The sequence below is a fragment of the Schistocerca piceifrons genome, chromosome 7 (genome assembly GCF_021461385.2).
Source record: "Schistocerca piceifrons isolate TAMUIC-IGC-003096 chromosome 7, iqSchPice1.1, whole genome shotgun sequence".
In the NCBI taxonomy this organism is placed as follows: Eukaryota; Metazoa; Arthropoda; class Insecta; order Orthoptera; family Acrididae; genus Schistocerca; species Schistocerca piceifrons.
Window position 1 is genome coordinate 249,132,447 of NC_060144.1, and position 17,050 is coordinate 249,149,496.

The following is a 17,050-nucleotide window of genomic DNA, read 5'->3' on the forward strand; positions in this document are numbered from 1 at the left end:
ACATCACACACATCCATGCCCGAGGCAGGATTCGAACCTGCGACCGTAGCGGTCGCTCGGTTCCAGACTGTAGCGCCTAGAACCGCACGGCCACTCCGGCCGGCTGGGGCTACCTGAAGGACAGAGTTTACCGGGGGAACATTCACACGTGCGCTGATGTGAAGCGCAGCATGTCAAGAGAGGTAGCCAGCATATCTACGGACATGCTTCGTTCTGCTGTGCAGAATGCAGTCCTGCGCTTTCAGACTCTTCTGGCCACTGATGGGCGCTGTATTGAGCCCCTTTTGTAGCAGTACTGGTACCGGTATGTAATGGTATGATGTACCGTAGCAGCGCATTAAAAGTGTTTCACTTGAATTGATTCTGCATTATTTCTCTGCCCCATGTCCTTGACATTAAGGTTACCACGTTTGGTACTCGTACGGTAGTTAGTTTCCGTGCTATAAAGTGTTAAATAGGGAAAGTTTAATTATAACCACCCGGTGTTTTTATTTATCGAGGTTCGAATTTGGAGCTACTTGATCGAGCAGTAGCGGCTCCACGTCACGAAAATGACAAGGGCCGGGTGCAAACCACATGCCCGTCGACACCGTATCCAGCGCCGCCATTGGCAGTGGAGGACATGGCGGTCGGTCGTTACCGATGGGCCCACGACGGTCTGTGGACGGAGTTTACGTTTATGTTATGACTTCACTGAAATATCTGTGGAGAACTGTGACTGGCTAGAGCACTGTTGGACAACAGGTGAGCGTGAACTGATAGCACCATGAAAGAGCTGAGCTGAGCTTCGAACACAACAGGAGTTAATCTGACAAAGTATCGCTGCCGGCCTAGTTCCGTACTTGAGAGATATTTCAGCTGACGCCCAGTGCGTCATCCGCATCTGATTGTGATTCATCAACGATAACGGCTCATCTCGTGCTGCAGGGCGGCTGGGAAGAGATCCGTTGATCTGACCGAGGTGCGCACTTCGAGAATGGGCATCTCTCCGTCTGGGGTCAACACCGCGAGGCTATGGTGCGTGAAGCCGCTGTCTAGGGCGTCGCATTTTTCCGTGGATTTCACTTCCCAAAACAGTCTAGCTTTACTCCTGAATATCCTGTTTTCATCACCGCAAAATTGCATGTCTCGTTACCGCAAAATATTAGAAGTCAGTACCGCAAATATAAAGAGTAAAACAGCTTACCTTTGGAATGGCAGCGCAGCACACTGGTTGCCCCGGTGAAACTTTTGTCCCAGTGACGGACATACTGGAAGCGATGTGCAATTCTTTATACGTATTCCAGTAATGAAGATTCACCACGCTGATATTTGTCCCACAATTCAGTAGCAAAACGCCGATTTCCACGGTCACGTCTATCTGTTTTTCTTTTAGAATGCACTGTGTTCAAATACAGGTATGTTTCACTTTGGAATATTGTTTAATACCTCCGTAAACTCGTGAATAGAAGCATGGTGTTCGTAAAATTGTTGTTTTAAATGTCGATGAAACGACTCCGCAGCCTCTGTAGTTCTGATTTGATCTGCTGCTATACTGGACCATAAATCAGGGGGGACTTCAAATGGTTCAAATGGCTCTGAGCACTATGAGACTTAACATCTGAGGTCATCAGTCCCCTAGAACTGAGAACTACTTAAACCTAACTAACCTAATGACATCACACACATCCATGCCTGAGGCAGGATTCGAACCTGCGACCGTAGCGGTCGCGCGGTTCCGGACTGAAGCACCTAGAGCCGCTCGGCCACCGCGGCCGGCAATTCTTCTTCGTGCGCTTCCACAAAACGTCACCCGTCATCATTTTACTCTGCTTTCTGTACTTAAAATCGTTATTAAAAATACGGTCCACTCCACGATTTGTTTATATGAAGTCCATTCTTTAAACGCTTAAAGTGAAAAGCAAAACATAAATGCACTTTCATATCACTGTCGGGACTTTGTTCCGCTACCTACGTAAAACAGTAACTTCCCAAAGTGTACATGGAGATAACCAACACACTCACACCACCGAACACAATACACAGCCTTTTGCCCTGTGCAGCCCCTACAGTAACTTTCGCCTGTGCCCACAGTCAACACACCAACTTCGATGCAGCGCCATCTGCAAGCAGTAGTAGAGTTATGTACGCAGGATGGGACAGAATAAAAGCGAAGGTGCAAAACGTGTCTACCATGTAAACTGAAATTCAGTTTAACGAAACTGTTTTTATCTTTTCCGGTTACGAAAAAGTATTTTTTTTCGGTAGTGAAAATTAATTTTTCTGAAGTTCTTTTACGTTTTTGCGCATTTGCAACCAAATTTTTTAATGACAACACGTGCATCTCTGTTACTGTCAGAGGAATGCACTATTGTTTCTGGGATCTTGTTCTTTTTCTTCCTTGCAACAATTTTTGATTGGTTTGAGGCGGCTCACCATGCTTCCTCTTTTGTGTCACTCTTGTTTTCAGTATCGGGCGCAGTTAGAATTTTTCTCTAAAATGCTTTTAAGAGATCGTAAGCCTAACCGCGTTTTGATCCTTCTCTAAAACTCAGACTTGACAAAAAATTCTTTCTTTGCACACAGCTAAAATATTACGAGGTGAATAGTTACATTTTTGCTTACGCTCTATCTGCATGTAATCGATTGATTTAGACGGAAGACTCTTCGTTCATACGAACTTAAATTTTCACGTAATAAAATTTGATTCTGATGTAACATTCTCGGTTACAACATAAAACTGCTTGAAGTTATCAGTCGGTTTTTGTACTGGTCATTTTAGTTTTAACTGTCAGCTGACATCAGGTGATCCAAGTTCTTCGCTTTTGGCTTCCTTTTCAGAAATTACGACTAACATTGCTGATTTTGGATGGAAGTTGGAGCTCCCTCTTATTGGCAGTGACATAACAGGGTTTGTGGGGGATAAATTGACACTAAGCTCAACTTATTTTCTGACAGTTTCCTTAAGAAGTATTTTGAAACAACTGAGGTATCTCAGTCGAAGTGCGAGGTCAAGATATCCCAAGTAAGATAAGTAGTTTCATCTAAGAGACGATATTTTAATTATTACTAATAATTGAAATACAGATAACTTTCAAAGTTTTATGTTGTCGAATACTTGATTTATCATAAGGCTTTCCATTATCATATACATCGTCAATACTGGCTGCCCTCGGCTTTCCCCAAGCTACGATGATTGTCATCTGACTAATGAGTACCGGAAATATAGTGGCGTATGGCGCATAAATGAAGATTTCGGTACAGATGTACCAAACAGATTCTGATACGTCTTTTAGTTTGCATATATTGTGTGGTCTTGCTTTCTTGATGGACGAATTCCTTGAACTGTTCGATTAGTCTCCTCCAGTTGTGATATTAGCTTGCCATTCCTTGAGTTGTTCATTTAGTCTCATCCAGTTGTAATATTAGCTTGACATTCTTCTTTCTATTAATTTATTTCGCTTTCGTAAGTAGTTTGAACATTATTAACCCTGTACATTTCATTCAATATTTTTTGGAAGTTAATTTTGGCTATCTTTCAAGATGATTATGTCGTCTATGAACTTTATATTTTAATCAGCTGCTTTTCACTTGAGTGAATGTTAATTTGAATTAAAACTTGAACGAGAATAAAATGGACTCTGTCTTTAAATTTAGATTAAAGTTCAGTCTTGATCACGTTATGTCTGTTTTAATGAGTAACCGGTTTCGGTTTTTTCTATAAAACCATCATCAGACCCATTGGTCCCTTGGGTTGGTAGGTGGAGCTCTCCTTGCTGCTGTGCAACCAACCCAAGGGACCAATGGGTCTGATGATGGTTTTATAGAAAAACCGAAACCGGTTACTCATTAAAACAGACATAACGTGATCAAGACTGAACTTTAATCTAAATATAACAATTTATTGATCACTGCATTCCAAAAATGTTTACCAAAATTGGACTCTGTCTTTCATTCTTGTTAATATGAATTTATTCTGTCTACCAAAAGGTGACAGAAATCAAGAACTTTACCGCTGGTGTGTTATCGTCTGGTTTTTCTGTCGCAGCTCGGCTGGTTTGCTCATCCAATTTACACCTCAGACGGCGACTACCCAGCGGTCATGAAGGAGCGGATCTACAATAACAGCATCAAGGACGGCATCTGGATCTCTCGGCTACCTCAGTTCACGGCGCAAGAGATCGCTGACCTCAAGGGTGAGTCCAGGGCCCCGAAACTTCACGTAAGACGGAAGGCATAATGGGCTTCGTTCTGTTCTTGTAATCCAGTGATTGATTTGTTACTAGGTGACTCTTGTTTTAGAAATTGGACTAGTATAGCAAAGTAATATCTTTACACTCTGATTTGGTGAAGCTAGAGCTGTAAAACTCTGAATTCATGAAATTGATAGACATAGGCCGTTGGTGACACCTATCTACTTCGTCTCTGCATGTCGAGTATATCGTCTCTGTATGTCTGCTGTGTCGTTTAGAAGAACCTCTAAATAACAGCATTTGCCGTAGTGCCATGTCCATATTAACAATTATTACTTAGTGCAAATCGAGTGCAATGACTTTTGGAATTACACATAGTTCTAAGCTTGTGTCGTATTAACGATGCTAACATATAAACGGTGAAAGTAATATTGTGTTTATGACAACTGCATGAAGCACTAAAGAAACACAGTTTCACTTTATAAGCGTTAGGAACTTTATACCAAAAGAGTCATTGCTATCATTCTTGTGACAATAGATTTTTTAGCTTTCTGGCAGCTGGACGTCATTTGACATATAATTAATCATTGGTGTTCATTGTCTTCATTTTATTGCCTGACTAAGCACCACTCTGCTAAAGTTAAAGATTTTATGTCAGAAGGAGAACGGCAACCACTACACCAATAACAGTTTTTATTTAACAATCTTTGAAAACCAGAAAATTTGGTGATCAGAGGCTGCTAAATAAAAACGTTTGCATGTTTACTTTTTACGCTGTATTGGGTTTCTTACGTTACGGACATGTTTCAGATTTGTGCTTCACGTTAAGGACTGACCCCGAAGCGTGGCCACGGGGAAGTCGACAATGTTGCCAGATCCCTCTCAGTAATGTCAGTTCCGAAAGCACAGTCATAGAAACACCTGTCAGATTTAACATATGTAGAGACTAATATGGCATGATGTGCCATCGCTCAATTTCTGTAAAGTAAGATTTTTTTAAGCGCATCATTTTTCATTATCTGATTTGTTGTTGTTTAGCTTTTAACTGATAACCAATGCACTGAATTGCTTTTGCTTCCATTTATCAGGGTACATGAAAATGGTATAAGACCAAAAAGGAAAAAGGAAAAAGAACATGACACCTGAGTAGGTTTGAAATAATTTAAACAATTTGTAACAGCTACGGAACGGACTGAAGTGAAGATCGTGATAGTGCTAGTGCAGTATGTAAATAAACTACATGATAGGTGGGAGAGCGTCTTCTGACTTAGCTTTAGTTGCTGTAACTATGATTTAATATAGGAAATGAGTCATGACATTGTCGTCAGTTTGCACTCTCATAAATGAGAACATTTTACTGAAAAATGCCTAATGGAAGGTGAAGGAGCCTAATGTTGCAGATGTTGTGGTAATTAGCGACAAAAATAGTGTTAATACAATAAAGGCACATAATAATAAAACTGATTTCTTGGAAGTCAGTGCGCTGATTTATATGCACGAGAAGATGAGAGAAAGCATATCTAATAATAGGCTCGATAATATCATATTTTCTTTTACGTGGAAAGGCCGTTCAACTGCAGTAACAAATGATAATGTTCGCCGAATCAAGTGATATTCGTGATTATTTCAGTAGCATGTGACATGGTTAGCGATATTCCATTCATTTTTGTTTCTCGTTTCTTGGCTGTATTTGATGTGGGCAACGGGCCTCTCTGGATGCGGAAAATGTTCGACTGCTGCCCTGGCCAGCACATTCTCCAGATCTCTCACCAATTGAAAACCTCTGGTCAATGGTGGCCGAGCAACTGGCTCGTCACAATACGCCAGTCACTACTCTTGATGTGAACTGTGGTATCGTGTTGAAGCTGCATGGGCAGCTGTACCTGTACACGCCATCCAAGCTCTGTTTGACTCAATGCCCAGGCGTATGAAGGCCGTTATTACAGCCGGAGGTGGTTGTTCTGGGTACTGATTAATCAGGATCTATGAACCCAAATTGCGTGAAAATGTAATCACATGTCAGTTCTAGTATAATATATTTGTCCAATGAATATCCGTTTATCATCTGCATTTCTTCTTGGTGTAGCAATTTTAGTGGTCAGTAGTGTATTTTCACCTTGAAGACAGTTGCCACTAAGCTCAAAATGGCTCTGAGCACTATGGGACTTAACATCTATGGTCATCAGTCCCCTAGAACTTAGAACTACTTAAACCTAACTAACCTAAGGACATCACACAACACCCATCCACTAAGCCACTGCAAGCCCCTACAGCGTAGCGCTTAACGATTTCACCTCTCTGTATACATATCTAAGAATGGGCCGACGTGATGCTGCTTGCCAACCGTGTGAAAATTCGTTGCCTTTCCCTTCAGATCTTGTTATCCGATCAAATGGGTCTTGCCCGCCAACGTGCGTAGTTGCATAGGGCTCGAGCAGTGTGTGGAGCGTGGCTAGCAGCCGACACGAATCACTTGATGTTACGTTCTGTAAGTCGAGAATGGGAAATTGCTGCAGGGTTCTCCCGTATTGATGTCAGTAAAGCAAAATTTTCGTTGGTCACTGTGGCACTGGCTGTGTGTCATCCCCTCCACGCTTTTTCCTTAAAAGCGGGTAGTCGGTTTAGAGAAGAATAATTTCGGTCACTTGCGGCCCTGCTGAGACGTCTTGGCCTGGCGGCGATTGAGGTGCATGTTTGCTAAGTTTGGAGTAAGTGTTGCATTTCGCTTTAGTGCTATTCACTTTCTGCGTGGCAGACAGTTTACGGAATTCGCTACGGAACATGTGTTGTCCGGTTAACTGTATTGTTTCTTTGGTCTTGGACTCGTTTACTTAGCACTGGTGAGCTGCAGAGATTGGGAAAGCTTGTAGCGTTTCACAAGCAGTCTTCCACGTAGATGAGGTACCTCCACACAGTGTTTCAGAGGTATTCGTGATTAAATTGAGCTCCTAGAGAGTCTTGTGTTTAATTATGATTTTGTGCTTGTTGTATCCGGAGCAATATCTCAATTAACTTTTCGAGACTTTATGCACATATCGTTCGAAACTTCGTCTCTGTTATTTTAACGTGGTGTATTCCAGATGTTAGAGTAAATAAATGATTTATTAAAGTCAGACCTGATTTGAATCTCACAACCAAATTATTTTCCTACAACTGATCCTTGTTAGGGTATACTCTAAAAACAAATACAACCCATGCATTACTGATTTGTTTGTCGCACTGTGACGGTGTTCCATTTCAGAGGAGATGGCTACTGTTTTTGCTTGAATATCAAATACGAGAGAATTTTGGTTCGAGGTTATTATTTACGATTTACGATAATTACACTGAATTCGTCACAGATGTGCTAAAGGCAGGTTAGAGAGATGTAAGAAAGACAGGTAGCCAGGTTTAGTTCAAGCATTTAGTATGTAGTAACCATTGCGACATTCACACGTCAGATACCTTGAAGAGGCGATATAGTGAAATAAAAACTTACGAGCTTCCGCTATAGTGTTCACAACCACCGAACATCAATCTCACTCGCCAGTGACACCTGTAGGCTATATAATAATTATGTGTTATTTATGCTGGTTCATTATACAACATACACACCGTGTAATATATTTATTTTATTGATTTTGATATTGTATAACTTAAGATTTTATTTGGTCTCTAAAGAACTGAAAACTTGCAGTTCATCGAATAGCCCACAGTTAATGTCACTGAGGTATCTCAAATATAGGTTTATAAATTCTTAGATTATGACTGAACCATATGGAGCAATCAAGTTACTGAATAAGTCAAATGCCGGCCGGAGTGGCCGAGCGGTTAAAGGCGCTACAGTCTGGAACCGCACAACCGCTACGGTAGCAGGTTCGAATCCTGCCTCGGGCATGGATGTGTGTGATGTCCTTAGGTTAGTTAGGTTTAAGTAGTTCTAAGTTCTAGGGGACTTATGACCACAGCAGTTGAGTCCCATAGTGCTCAGAGCCATTTGAGCCATTTGAATAAGTCAAATCAAAGTGATAGTTGTCAAGACTTATCTGACGTAGGACTTGCCTGTCACAAAAACAAAGATGTTTAAAATGCTCATACTTATTCTCCCTTTCTCCCCCTGCATAACTGTATTTGTGAAAGAGTGAATACTGCCAATTTAAAACTGACGGAATAGGATCAAATTTTGTAAAATGCAGGACAACTGAAGTAATGAGTTCAGACGCCCAGTTAGCCACTGCTAAATTATGGGGCGTAGAATGAGAGCATCCTCAAGTGGAAGCGTCAATAATGCTTTCAATCCACAATAATGAAATGCCAAATATCAGCAGGTGGATCTGTGTGTCACGCATTAAATGAGGAAAGAAGCAGAAGGAACTGCATGATGAAACAGTTACCTAAATTCATTTCGTAATTAAGTTTATGAACCAAACACACCACTATAATGTTAATCGCAGACTTACAAAGTGCAGCAGAACAGGAATGAGGCTACCTTATTTTTGAAAGAATTTTGTTTTTGCATATCATTGCTATCCTCTTTAAAGAGATTACCTTAATCAGTTGTACATCGACGGAGGCTTTGTTTCCAGTTTTCGTAGCACTGCTGAAAGGCCCCAACTACCCTGTCGGACAAAAAAGGTGAAGCACCCGGAAGGGGCAAACGGAAAAACGTCATGGGTTGAGAGGGTATCTGATGTTATTTCAGTGACGACAAAATCGAGTGAAATTTGCGAAGAACTTGGCAGTAGCCAACTTACCGGTATGGCGTTGCACCCACTGTACCCATTAATTCGGTTTGGAAGGGTGCTGGAAAGATGTTTCTTCCTCTCCACAGGCAAGCTGGTCCAGAACTGTTGTAACAATTCCTTGATGCCCTGGACACTGGCACTCGGGCAGAGTTGACGTACGAGCTGGTGCAACACATGTTTTATCGGAGCCACATCTGGGGATATTGCTATTAACGGTAGTAGCATACTACACTACTGGCCATTAAAATTGCTACACCAAGAAGAAATGCAGATTATAAACGGATAGTCATTGGACAAATATATTTTACTAGAACTGACATGTGATTACATTTTTCACGCAATTTGGGTGCATAAATCCTGAGAAATCAGTACCTAGAACAACCACCTCTGGCCGTAATAACAGCCTTGATACGCATGGGCATTGAGTCAAACAGAGCTTTGATGGCGTGTACAGGTACAGCTGCCCATGCAGCTTCAACACGATACCACAGTTCATCAAGAGTAATGATGACGGCATTCGGGAGGACGACGGTTCAATCCCACGTCCGGCCATCCTGATTTAGGTTTTCCGTGATTTCCCTAAGTCATTCCAGGCAAATGCCGGGATGGTTCCTCTGAAAGAGCACAGCCGACTTCCTTCCCTAATCCGATGAGACCGATGACCTCGCTGTCTGGTCTCCTTCCCCAAAAACAACCCAACCCTGGTGATGGCGTATTGTGACGAGCCAGTTACTCGGCCACCATTGACCAGATGTTTTCAGTTGGTGAGAGATCTGGAGAATGTGCTGGTAAGGGCAGCAGTCGAACATTTTCCGTATCCAGAAAGGCCCGTACAGGACGTGCAACATGCGGTCGTGCATTATCCTGCTGACATGTAGGGTTTCGCAGGGATCGAATGAAGGGTAGAGCAACGGGTCGTAACACATCTGAAATGTAACGTCCACTGTTCAAAGTGCCGTCAATGGGAACAAGAGTTGACCGAGACGTGTAACCAATGGCACCCCACCCCATACCATCACGCCGGGTGATACGCCAATATGGCGATGACGAATACCCGCTTCCAATGTGCGTTCACCGCTATGCCGCCAGACACGGATGCGACCTTCATGATGCTGTAAACAGAACCTGGATTCATTCGAAAAAATGAGGTTTTGCCATTCGTGCACCCAGGTTCGTCGTTGAGTACACCATCGCAGGCGTTCCTGTCTGTGATGCAGCGTGAAGGGTAAACGCAGCCATAGTCTCCGAGCTGATAGTCCATGCTGCTGCAAACGTCGTCGTGCAGATGGTTGTTGTCTTGCAAACGTCCCCATCTGCTGACTCAGGGATCGAGACGTGGCTGCACGATCCATTACAGCCATGCGGATAAGATGCCTGTCATCTCGACTGCTAGTGACACGAGGCCGTTTGGATCCAGCACAGCGTTCCGTATTACCCTCCTGAACCCACCGATTCCATATTCTGCTAATAGTCATTGGATCTCGACCAACGCGAGCAGCAATGTCGCGATACGATAAACCGCAATCGCGATATGCTACAATCCGGAAACGTGATGGTACGCATTTCTCCTCCTTACACGAGGCATCACAACAACGTTTCACGAGGCAACGCCGGCAACTGCTGTTTGTGTATGAGAAACCGGTTGGAAATTTTCCTCATGTCAGCACGTTGTAGGTGTCGCCACCGGCGCCAACTTTGTGTGGATGCTGTGAAAATCTAATCATTTGCATATCACAGCATCTTCTTCCTGTCGGTTAAATTTCGCGTCTGTAGCACGTCATCTTCGTGGTGTAGCAATTTTAATGGCCAGTAGTGTATTAATAAAGGCATATGGCGTCTGTTGACGAGCATTGTCCTGTTGAAATATGGCACCTCTATAGTGTCGCTGTCGCGTAATATTGTGGCGTCAGAATTCCCTCAGTCAATACTAGCCGTGACCTGAAATCGCACACTACGATTCACCACACCATGACTCCGGGAGAAACACCACTGTGCATGTCCGAAACCTGGGGAAAAATGGACCTCTCCTGATTGTCGCCATGCTCCCCGACGAGGGTCAACCCGGACAGTGCAGAAGGGTCATCGCCGACGAGAATGCCACTCCATTTGTTAACAGTGTCCGTTCTCGGCAATACTCCTTACTCAGGCGTTTTTATTGTGGTGTTAAGAGCAGTCCAGTCATAACACTGTGCTTCCGTAGTACGACAGCTGCTAGGCTCCGACCAATGGTGCGGATTCACACAGAATATTTAAGTGTGTCCGTCATTTGTTCTTGAAAACTGCCAAGAAGAGAAATATAGAAGTTGATATCCTCGGTGTAGCAAAGCAGCTTAAATAATTGATAAAGGCAAGGCCTCCGGTCCAGACTGTATACCAGTCAGGTTCCATTCTGAGTATGCTGACACAATAGCTCCATATTTAGCAATTATATACAACCGCTCGCTCACAGAAATTTCCGTACGTAAAGACTGGAAAATTGCTCAAACCACACAAATACCAAAAAAGGGAAACATGAGTAATTCGTTGAATTACAAGCCCATATCACTACCGTCGATTTGCAGTAGGGTTTTGGAACGTATATTGTGCTCGAACATATGAAATTACCTCGAAGAAAACGATTTATTGACACATAGTCAACACGGATTCAGAAGACATCGTTCTTGTAAAACACAACTAACTCTTTATACTAGTGAGGTAAAGAGTCCTATCGAAAGGGGATGTCAAATTGATTTCATATTTTTAGATTTCCAGATGGCTTTCGACACCGTTCCTCACAAGCGTCTTCTAACCAAATTGCGTGTCTATGGTATATCGCCTCATTTGTGCGACTGGATTCGCGATTTCGTGTCAGAAAGGTCGCAGTTCGTAGAAATAGATGGAAAGTCATCGAGTAAAACAGAAGTAACATCCGGCGTTCCCCAAGGAAATGTTATAGGCCCTCTATTGTTCCTGATCTATATTAACGACATAGGAGACAATCTGAGTAGCCCTATTAATTGTCTGCACATGATGCTGTCATTTACCGTCTTATAAAGTCATCAGATGACCAAAACGAATTGCAAAATGATTTAGATAAGATATCAGTATGGTGCGAAAAGTAGCAATTGGCCCTGAATAAAGAAAAGTGTGAAGTTATTCACATGAGTACTAAAAGGGATCCGCTAAATTCGGATTAAGCGGTAAGTAACACAAATCTTAAGGTTGTAAAGTCAACTATATACTTAGGGATTACAATTACAAATAGCCTAAAGTGGAACGATCACATAGATAATGTTGAGAGTAGAGAAAACCAAAGACTGCGATTCATAGGCAGAACACTTACAAGGTGCAACAGGTCTACTAAAGAGACTGCTTGCGCCACGCTTGTCCGCCCGTAGTATTGCTGTGCGGTGTGGGATCCGCATCAGGTACGACTCACGGGTGACATCGAAAAAGTTCAAAGAAGGGCAGCTCGTTTTGTACTATCGCCAAATAGGGGAGATAGTGACACAGACTTGATACGTGAATTGAATTGGCAATCATTAAAACAAAGGCGTTTATCGTTGCGATGTTATTTTCTCACAAAATTCCAATCAACAGTTTTCTGCTCCGATCGCGTAAACTTTCTGTTGGCTCACACATACATAGGGAGAAATGATCACCACGATAAAATAAGAGAAATTAGGGCTCGCACAGAAAAATTGTAAGTGGTCTTTTTCCTGCGCGCCATTCGAGAGTGGAACGGTATAGGGACGGCTTGAAGGTGGTTCATTGAACCCTCTGCCAGGCAATTTTTTGTAGAATAATCATGTAGATGTAGATAGGTGCAGATGGGGGGTGGGCGGGGGTGGGAAGGGCTACGATGTGTTTGGTGCACAATACGACGATCCTTCCTTGTGGTGGTCAGACGTGGTCGATCGGAACCTTGACGGCACGCATTCCCGCTCTCACGTTTCCTTGCACTCCAGCGTTGGGTTACCATCACACCTGAATGACTCACAAATCTAGTTGCAGCACGACTCGACCAGCCGACCAAATGGAGAACCACAATGTGCCCTCTCTCCAGTTCTGTCAGGCGCTGATAACGCTTTCTCAGACTAGTACACGCCATCTCAACGACCTTCATTCGATCACCCACCAGCCGCCGTCTGTGGCGCTTATATTCCCTACCATGCCTGGTAACAGCTCTAAACGTGAACTAGACTAACGGACTCTGATAGCCGTTCGACCTGACACAGAGAGTTGCAGCTCTAATCGTTGTGTACTTGTACGACGTTACATTGACATCCGACCCTGTCTTTTGGGTGATTTACTTTTTTTGCCAACTAGTGAGCAATCACCCTCTGTCCTTGGTAACACTCCCATGGAAGTTACTAGCGGTAGGAAGGTGGGTTTTCATTCTGAAGATTTTCTTTAAGCTTTTCATAGTATCTTGAGATGCACGTTCCTTATAATTTATAACGGTTTTCGCTGTCTGGATCAAGATGATGTTATCATTTACTATAATCGGTTGGATTATCTACGAAAAACTATCAAATTGTGGCCTATGTATCATGTGAAGTTTAACCAATCGAATTCGGTTGTAATAAATAAAAAGGATGTTTGTGATGGCGTTACGTTTGTGATGATGCTGGAAAATTGCTACAGAACAATGTAAAATAGACTAAGATAAGGCGAATGTAGTAGGGAGCTGGTACAACACAAAAATTACTTTTTCGACAAAAGTTGGCTGATGGAAATGGCCATGGCCATGCGGAATTTAGCATTGTGAACTATATGCAGTGTCGCCCTCCCGGCTAGCCGCGCGGTCTAACGGCCTGCTCCCCGAGCGGGAAGGCGTGCCGGTCCCAGGTGCGAATCCGCCCGACGCATTACTGCCGGCCAGCCTGCGGATGGATTTAAAGGTGGTTTTCCATCTGCCTCGGCGAATGCGGGCTGGTTCCCCTTGTTCCGTCTCAGTTACACTATGTGGGCAATTGCTGCGCAAACACTGTTTCCACGTACGCGTACACCGTAATTATTACTGTACCACGCAAACATTTGGGGTTACACTCGTCTGGTATGAGACGTTCCCGGTGGCGGGGGGTCCATTGGCGGCCGTACCGCACAGTAACCTAGTAACCCTGGGTTCGGTGTGAGCCGGCTGTGGGGTGGGTGACCTGTTGTGGGGTTGTGAACCACTGAGGGCTACGGCTGGACGAAGCCTCTCCGTCGTTTCTAGGTCCCCGGTGTCCCTAGTTGCAAGAATTTTTTAATGGATGACATCGGAAGTTCACTGAGACTTTTTGCAGATGATGCTGTGGTGTATCGAGAGGTTGTAACAATGGAAAATTGAAATTGTACTGAAATGCAGGAGGATCTGCATCGAATTGACGCATGGTGCACGGAATGGCAATTGAATCTCAATGTAGACAAGTGTAATGTGCTGCGAATACATAGAAAGATAGATCCCTTATCATTTGGCTGCAAAATGGCAGGTCAGCAACTGGAAGCAGTTAATTCCATAAATTATCTGGGAGTACGCATTAGGAGTGATTTAAAATGGAATGATCATATAAAGTTGATCGTTGGTAAAGCAGATGCTAGACTGAGATTCATTGGAAGAATCCTAAGGAAATGCAATCCGAAAACAAAGAAAGTAGGTTGCAGTACACTTGTTCGCCCACTGCTTGAATACTGCTCAGCAGTGTGGGATCCGTACCAGATAGGGTTGATAGAAGAGATAGAGAAGATCCAACGGAGAGCAGCGCGCTTCGTTACAGGATCATTTAGTAATCGTGAAAGCGTTACGGAGATGATAGATAAACTCCAGTGGAAGACTCTGCAGGAGAGACGTTCATTAGCTCGGTACGGGCTTTTGTTAAAGTTTCGAGAACATACCTTCACCGAAGAGTCAAGCAGTATATTCCTCCCTCCTACGTATATTTCACGAAGAGACCATGAGGATAAAATCAGAGAGATTAGAGCCCACACAGAAGCATACCGACAATCCTTCTTTCCACGAACAATACGAGACTGGAATAGAAGGGAGAACCGATAGAGGTACTCTAGGTACCCTCCGCCACACACCGTCAGGTGGCTTGCGGAGTATGGATGTAGATGTAGATGTAGATGTAGAATGGGGTTTATTCCTGATCCATAATTTTTTTCGAATGTGACTCTTTCTGCCAAAACATGAAAATGAGGAAACGACTTAATTTTTTATTTTCTTACTCGATTTCTCTTAGGCTGAGGAGATTGGGCACTGCGCAACGTTTCGCTATGGCGTTATATTTTGCGATGACAAAACGACTGAAACAATTTTGTCTTTTCCGTGTCTGTTAAAAAGTCACGGCACTTATTATTTCGATTGTCTTTCTGTTCAACTGAAATGGTTTTGGAATCAATTTTGGACACAGTCTCTGTCCTGAAGTCCAGCCCACTACCCATCAGCGACTTTATTAAATGACTGTGTGACCTCCCATGTTCCCTCATTCGTATTCATCGATTTTCGATGCTGAAGGGTTCCTGAACGAGATTCGTCTTGCAATGCTTCTCGCCTCTTCAAAAATGCTTTATGTCGTCGCAAAAAGTGTTCTCTTGACAAGGAATGTTCCTGTTTAGGCTCAGTGCAGCTTTTCGTAATCAATCTCACAGATTTAAGAAGCTTAACAGAAGAATATAGCTGTTCCACATTTCTCATAGTGGGCAAAGTTTACGGGAGTTAAGAGTGTTACGCTAAGTGGGGAACTGCTATCATTGTTTTAATAATAGTTTTAGTTTAGCACTCTGGCATCTGAAAATCTTTTGACACATAACTAATCATCGGTCTTCATCAATTTCATTGTTATGCCTTATCAGGCACCAGTTTACTGAAGATAAACATTTTAAGTCAGAAGGAGAGATACAGCCACTATACCAATACCAGTTATTAGTTAAGCATCTGGAGTCGCTAATTTTTTTCACATACAGGGTAGCGGACGAAATGTGTTACCATTTTGTTTTTGAATATAAACTTTATTGTCAATACAATCTGAAAGGAACATATACTACAATGAAGAGCCGTCGATGGAGATTTGTTCTAACTCAGCACATGCTTAATATGTCCCCCATTTCGTTTCCTAACTTCCTTCAAACGAACACTGAAGTTAGTGATTATCCTACGGCACATGTCTTCCGTAATTTCACTACAAGCTTGAAGAATAAGTCTTCTGAGCTCCATTAAATCACGTGGACGTTTCGGGAAAATTCTTTCCTTTAGGTACCCCCAAAGAAAAAAGTCACATGGATTGAGGACTGGACTTTTGGGGGGCCAATTTTGTCCGTCATTGTAGCGAACTGGAAACCTGAGTGAAATAATCCGCATGTCGAAATGCTCGTGTAAAAACTCCAACACAGTGTTTGGAATATGCGGCCTTGCTCTATCTTGCATGAACCACTGCGTGTTCAAGGGCATTGCAGTAGCAAGAAGCTGTGGAATGAAGCTATTGCGAAGCATGCTCAAATAACGCTCGCTGTTCACAGTTTCTTCAATGAAAAAGGGACCAATAAGACCGTGACTGGGAATTGCTGCCCACGCTGTAATCCTTGAGCATAATGTTGTTCATGAAGCACTCGTGAGTTTTCAGTGGCCCAAAAGTGTACATTTTGTTTGTTAACCACACCGTCTAAATGAAAATGCGCCTCGTCTGAAAACCAAACGTTGTTGAGAGTTTCTTCCCTATCCTCCGCCCACTGAGCAAACAGTAGACTCTGCTGCTTGTGTTCTTCAGTGAGCTTCTGTGCACAGGTCATCTTGTATGGGTACATATGGAGGTCACTTATAAGAATGCGTTGAACGAAGCGTCTGGATATTCCCAGTTGCACAGCTGCCTTTCTACACGATTTCCCGGGACTTCTCTGTACAGCAACTCATACCGCTTCAATATTCTCCGGCGAACAAACAGGCTTAGGCCGAGGTCGCTTCGCTTCCAATACTGTTCCTTCCTGTACAAATTTATCGTACAACCTGTGGATGGTCTTCTTTCAAGGACCCATAGTGTGTTAAACTGTTGTCGGAAATGCCTCTGAATCGCAACAAGGCTTTTCGTTTCATGAAAAAGTAACACAATTAACAATCATTGCTGTGTCGTCAGACTCCCATTGTCAGCCATTGCTGCTTACTAGTCTCCTAGCGGCAGTATCCTGAATTATACG

The 17,050-nt window shown here is 43.1% G+C and overlaps 1 protein-coding gene across 1 annotated transcript in view; it reads left to right on the forward strand.

The window, feature by feature from the left end:
* LOC124805597 (myrosinase 1-like) overlaps positions 1-17,050 on the forward strand; it is a 303,345-nt gene that overhangs the window by 233,223 nt on the left and 53,072 nt on the right. The window contains exon 7 of the mRNA XM_047266163.1: positions 4,028-4,175. Within this exon, the coding sequence (XP_047122119.1) occupies positions 4,028-4,175 (148 nt within the window). The remainder of the gene's footprint in view (positions 1-4,027; positions 4,176-17,050) is intronic.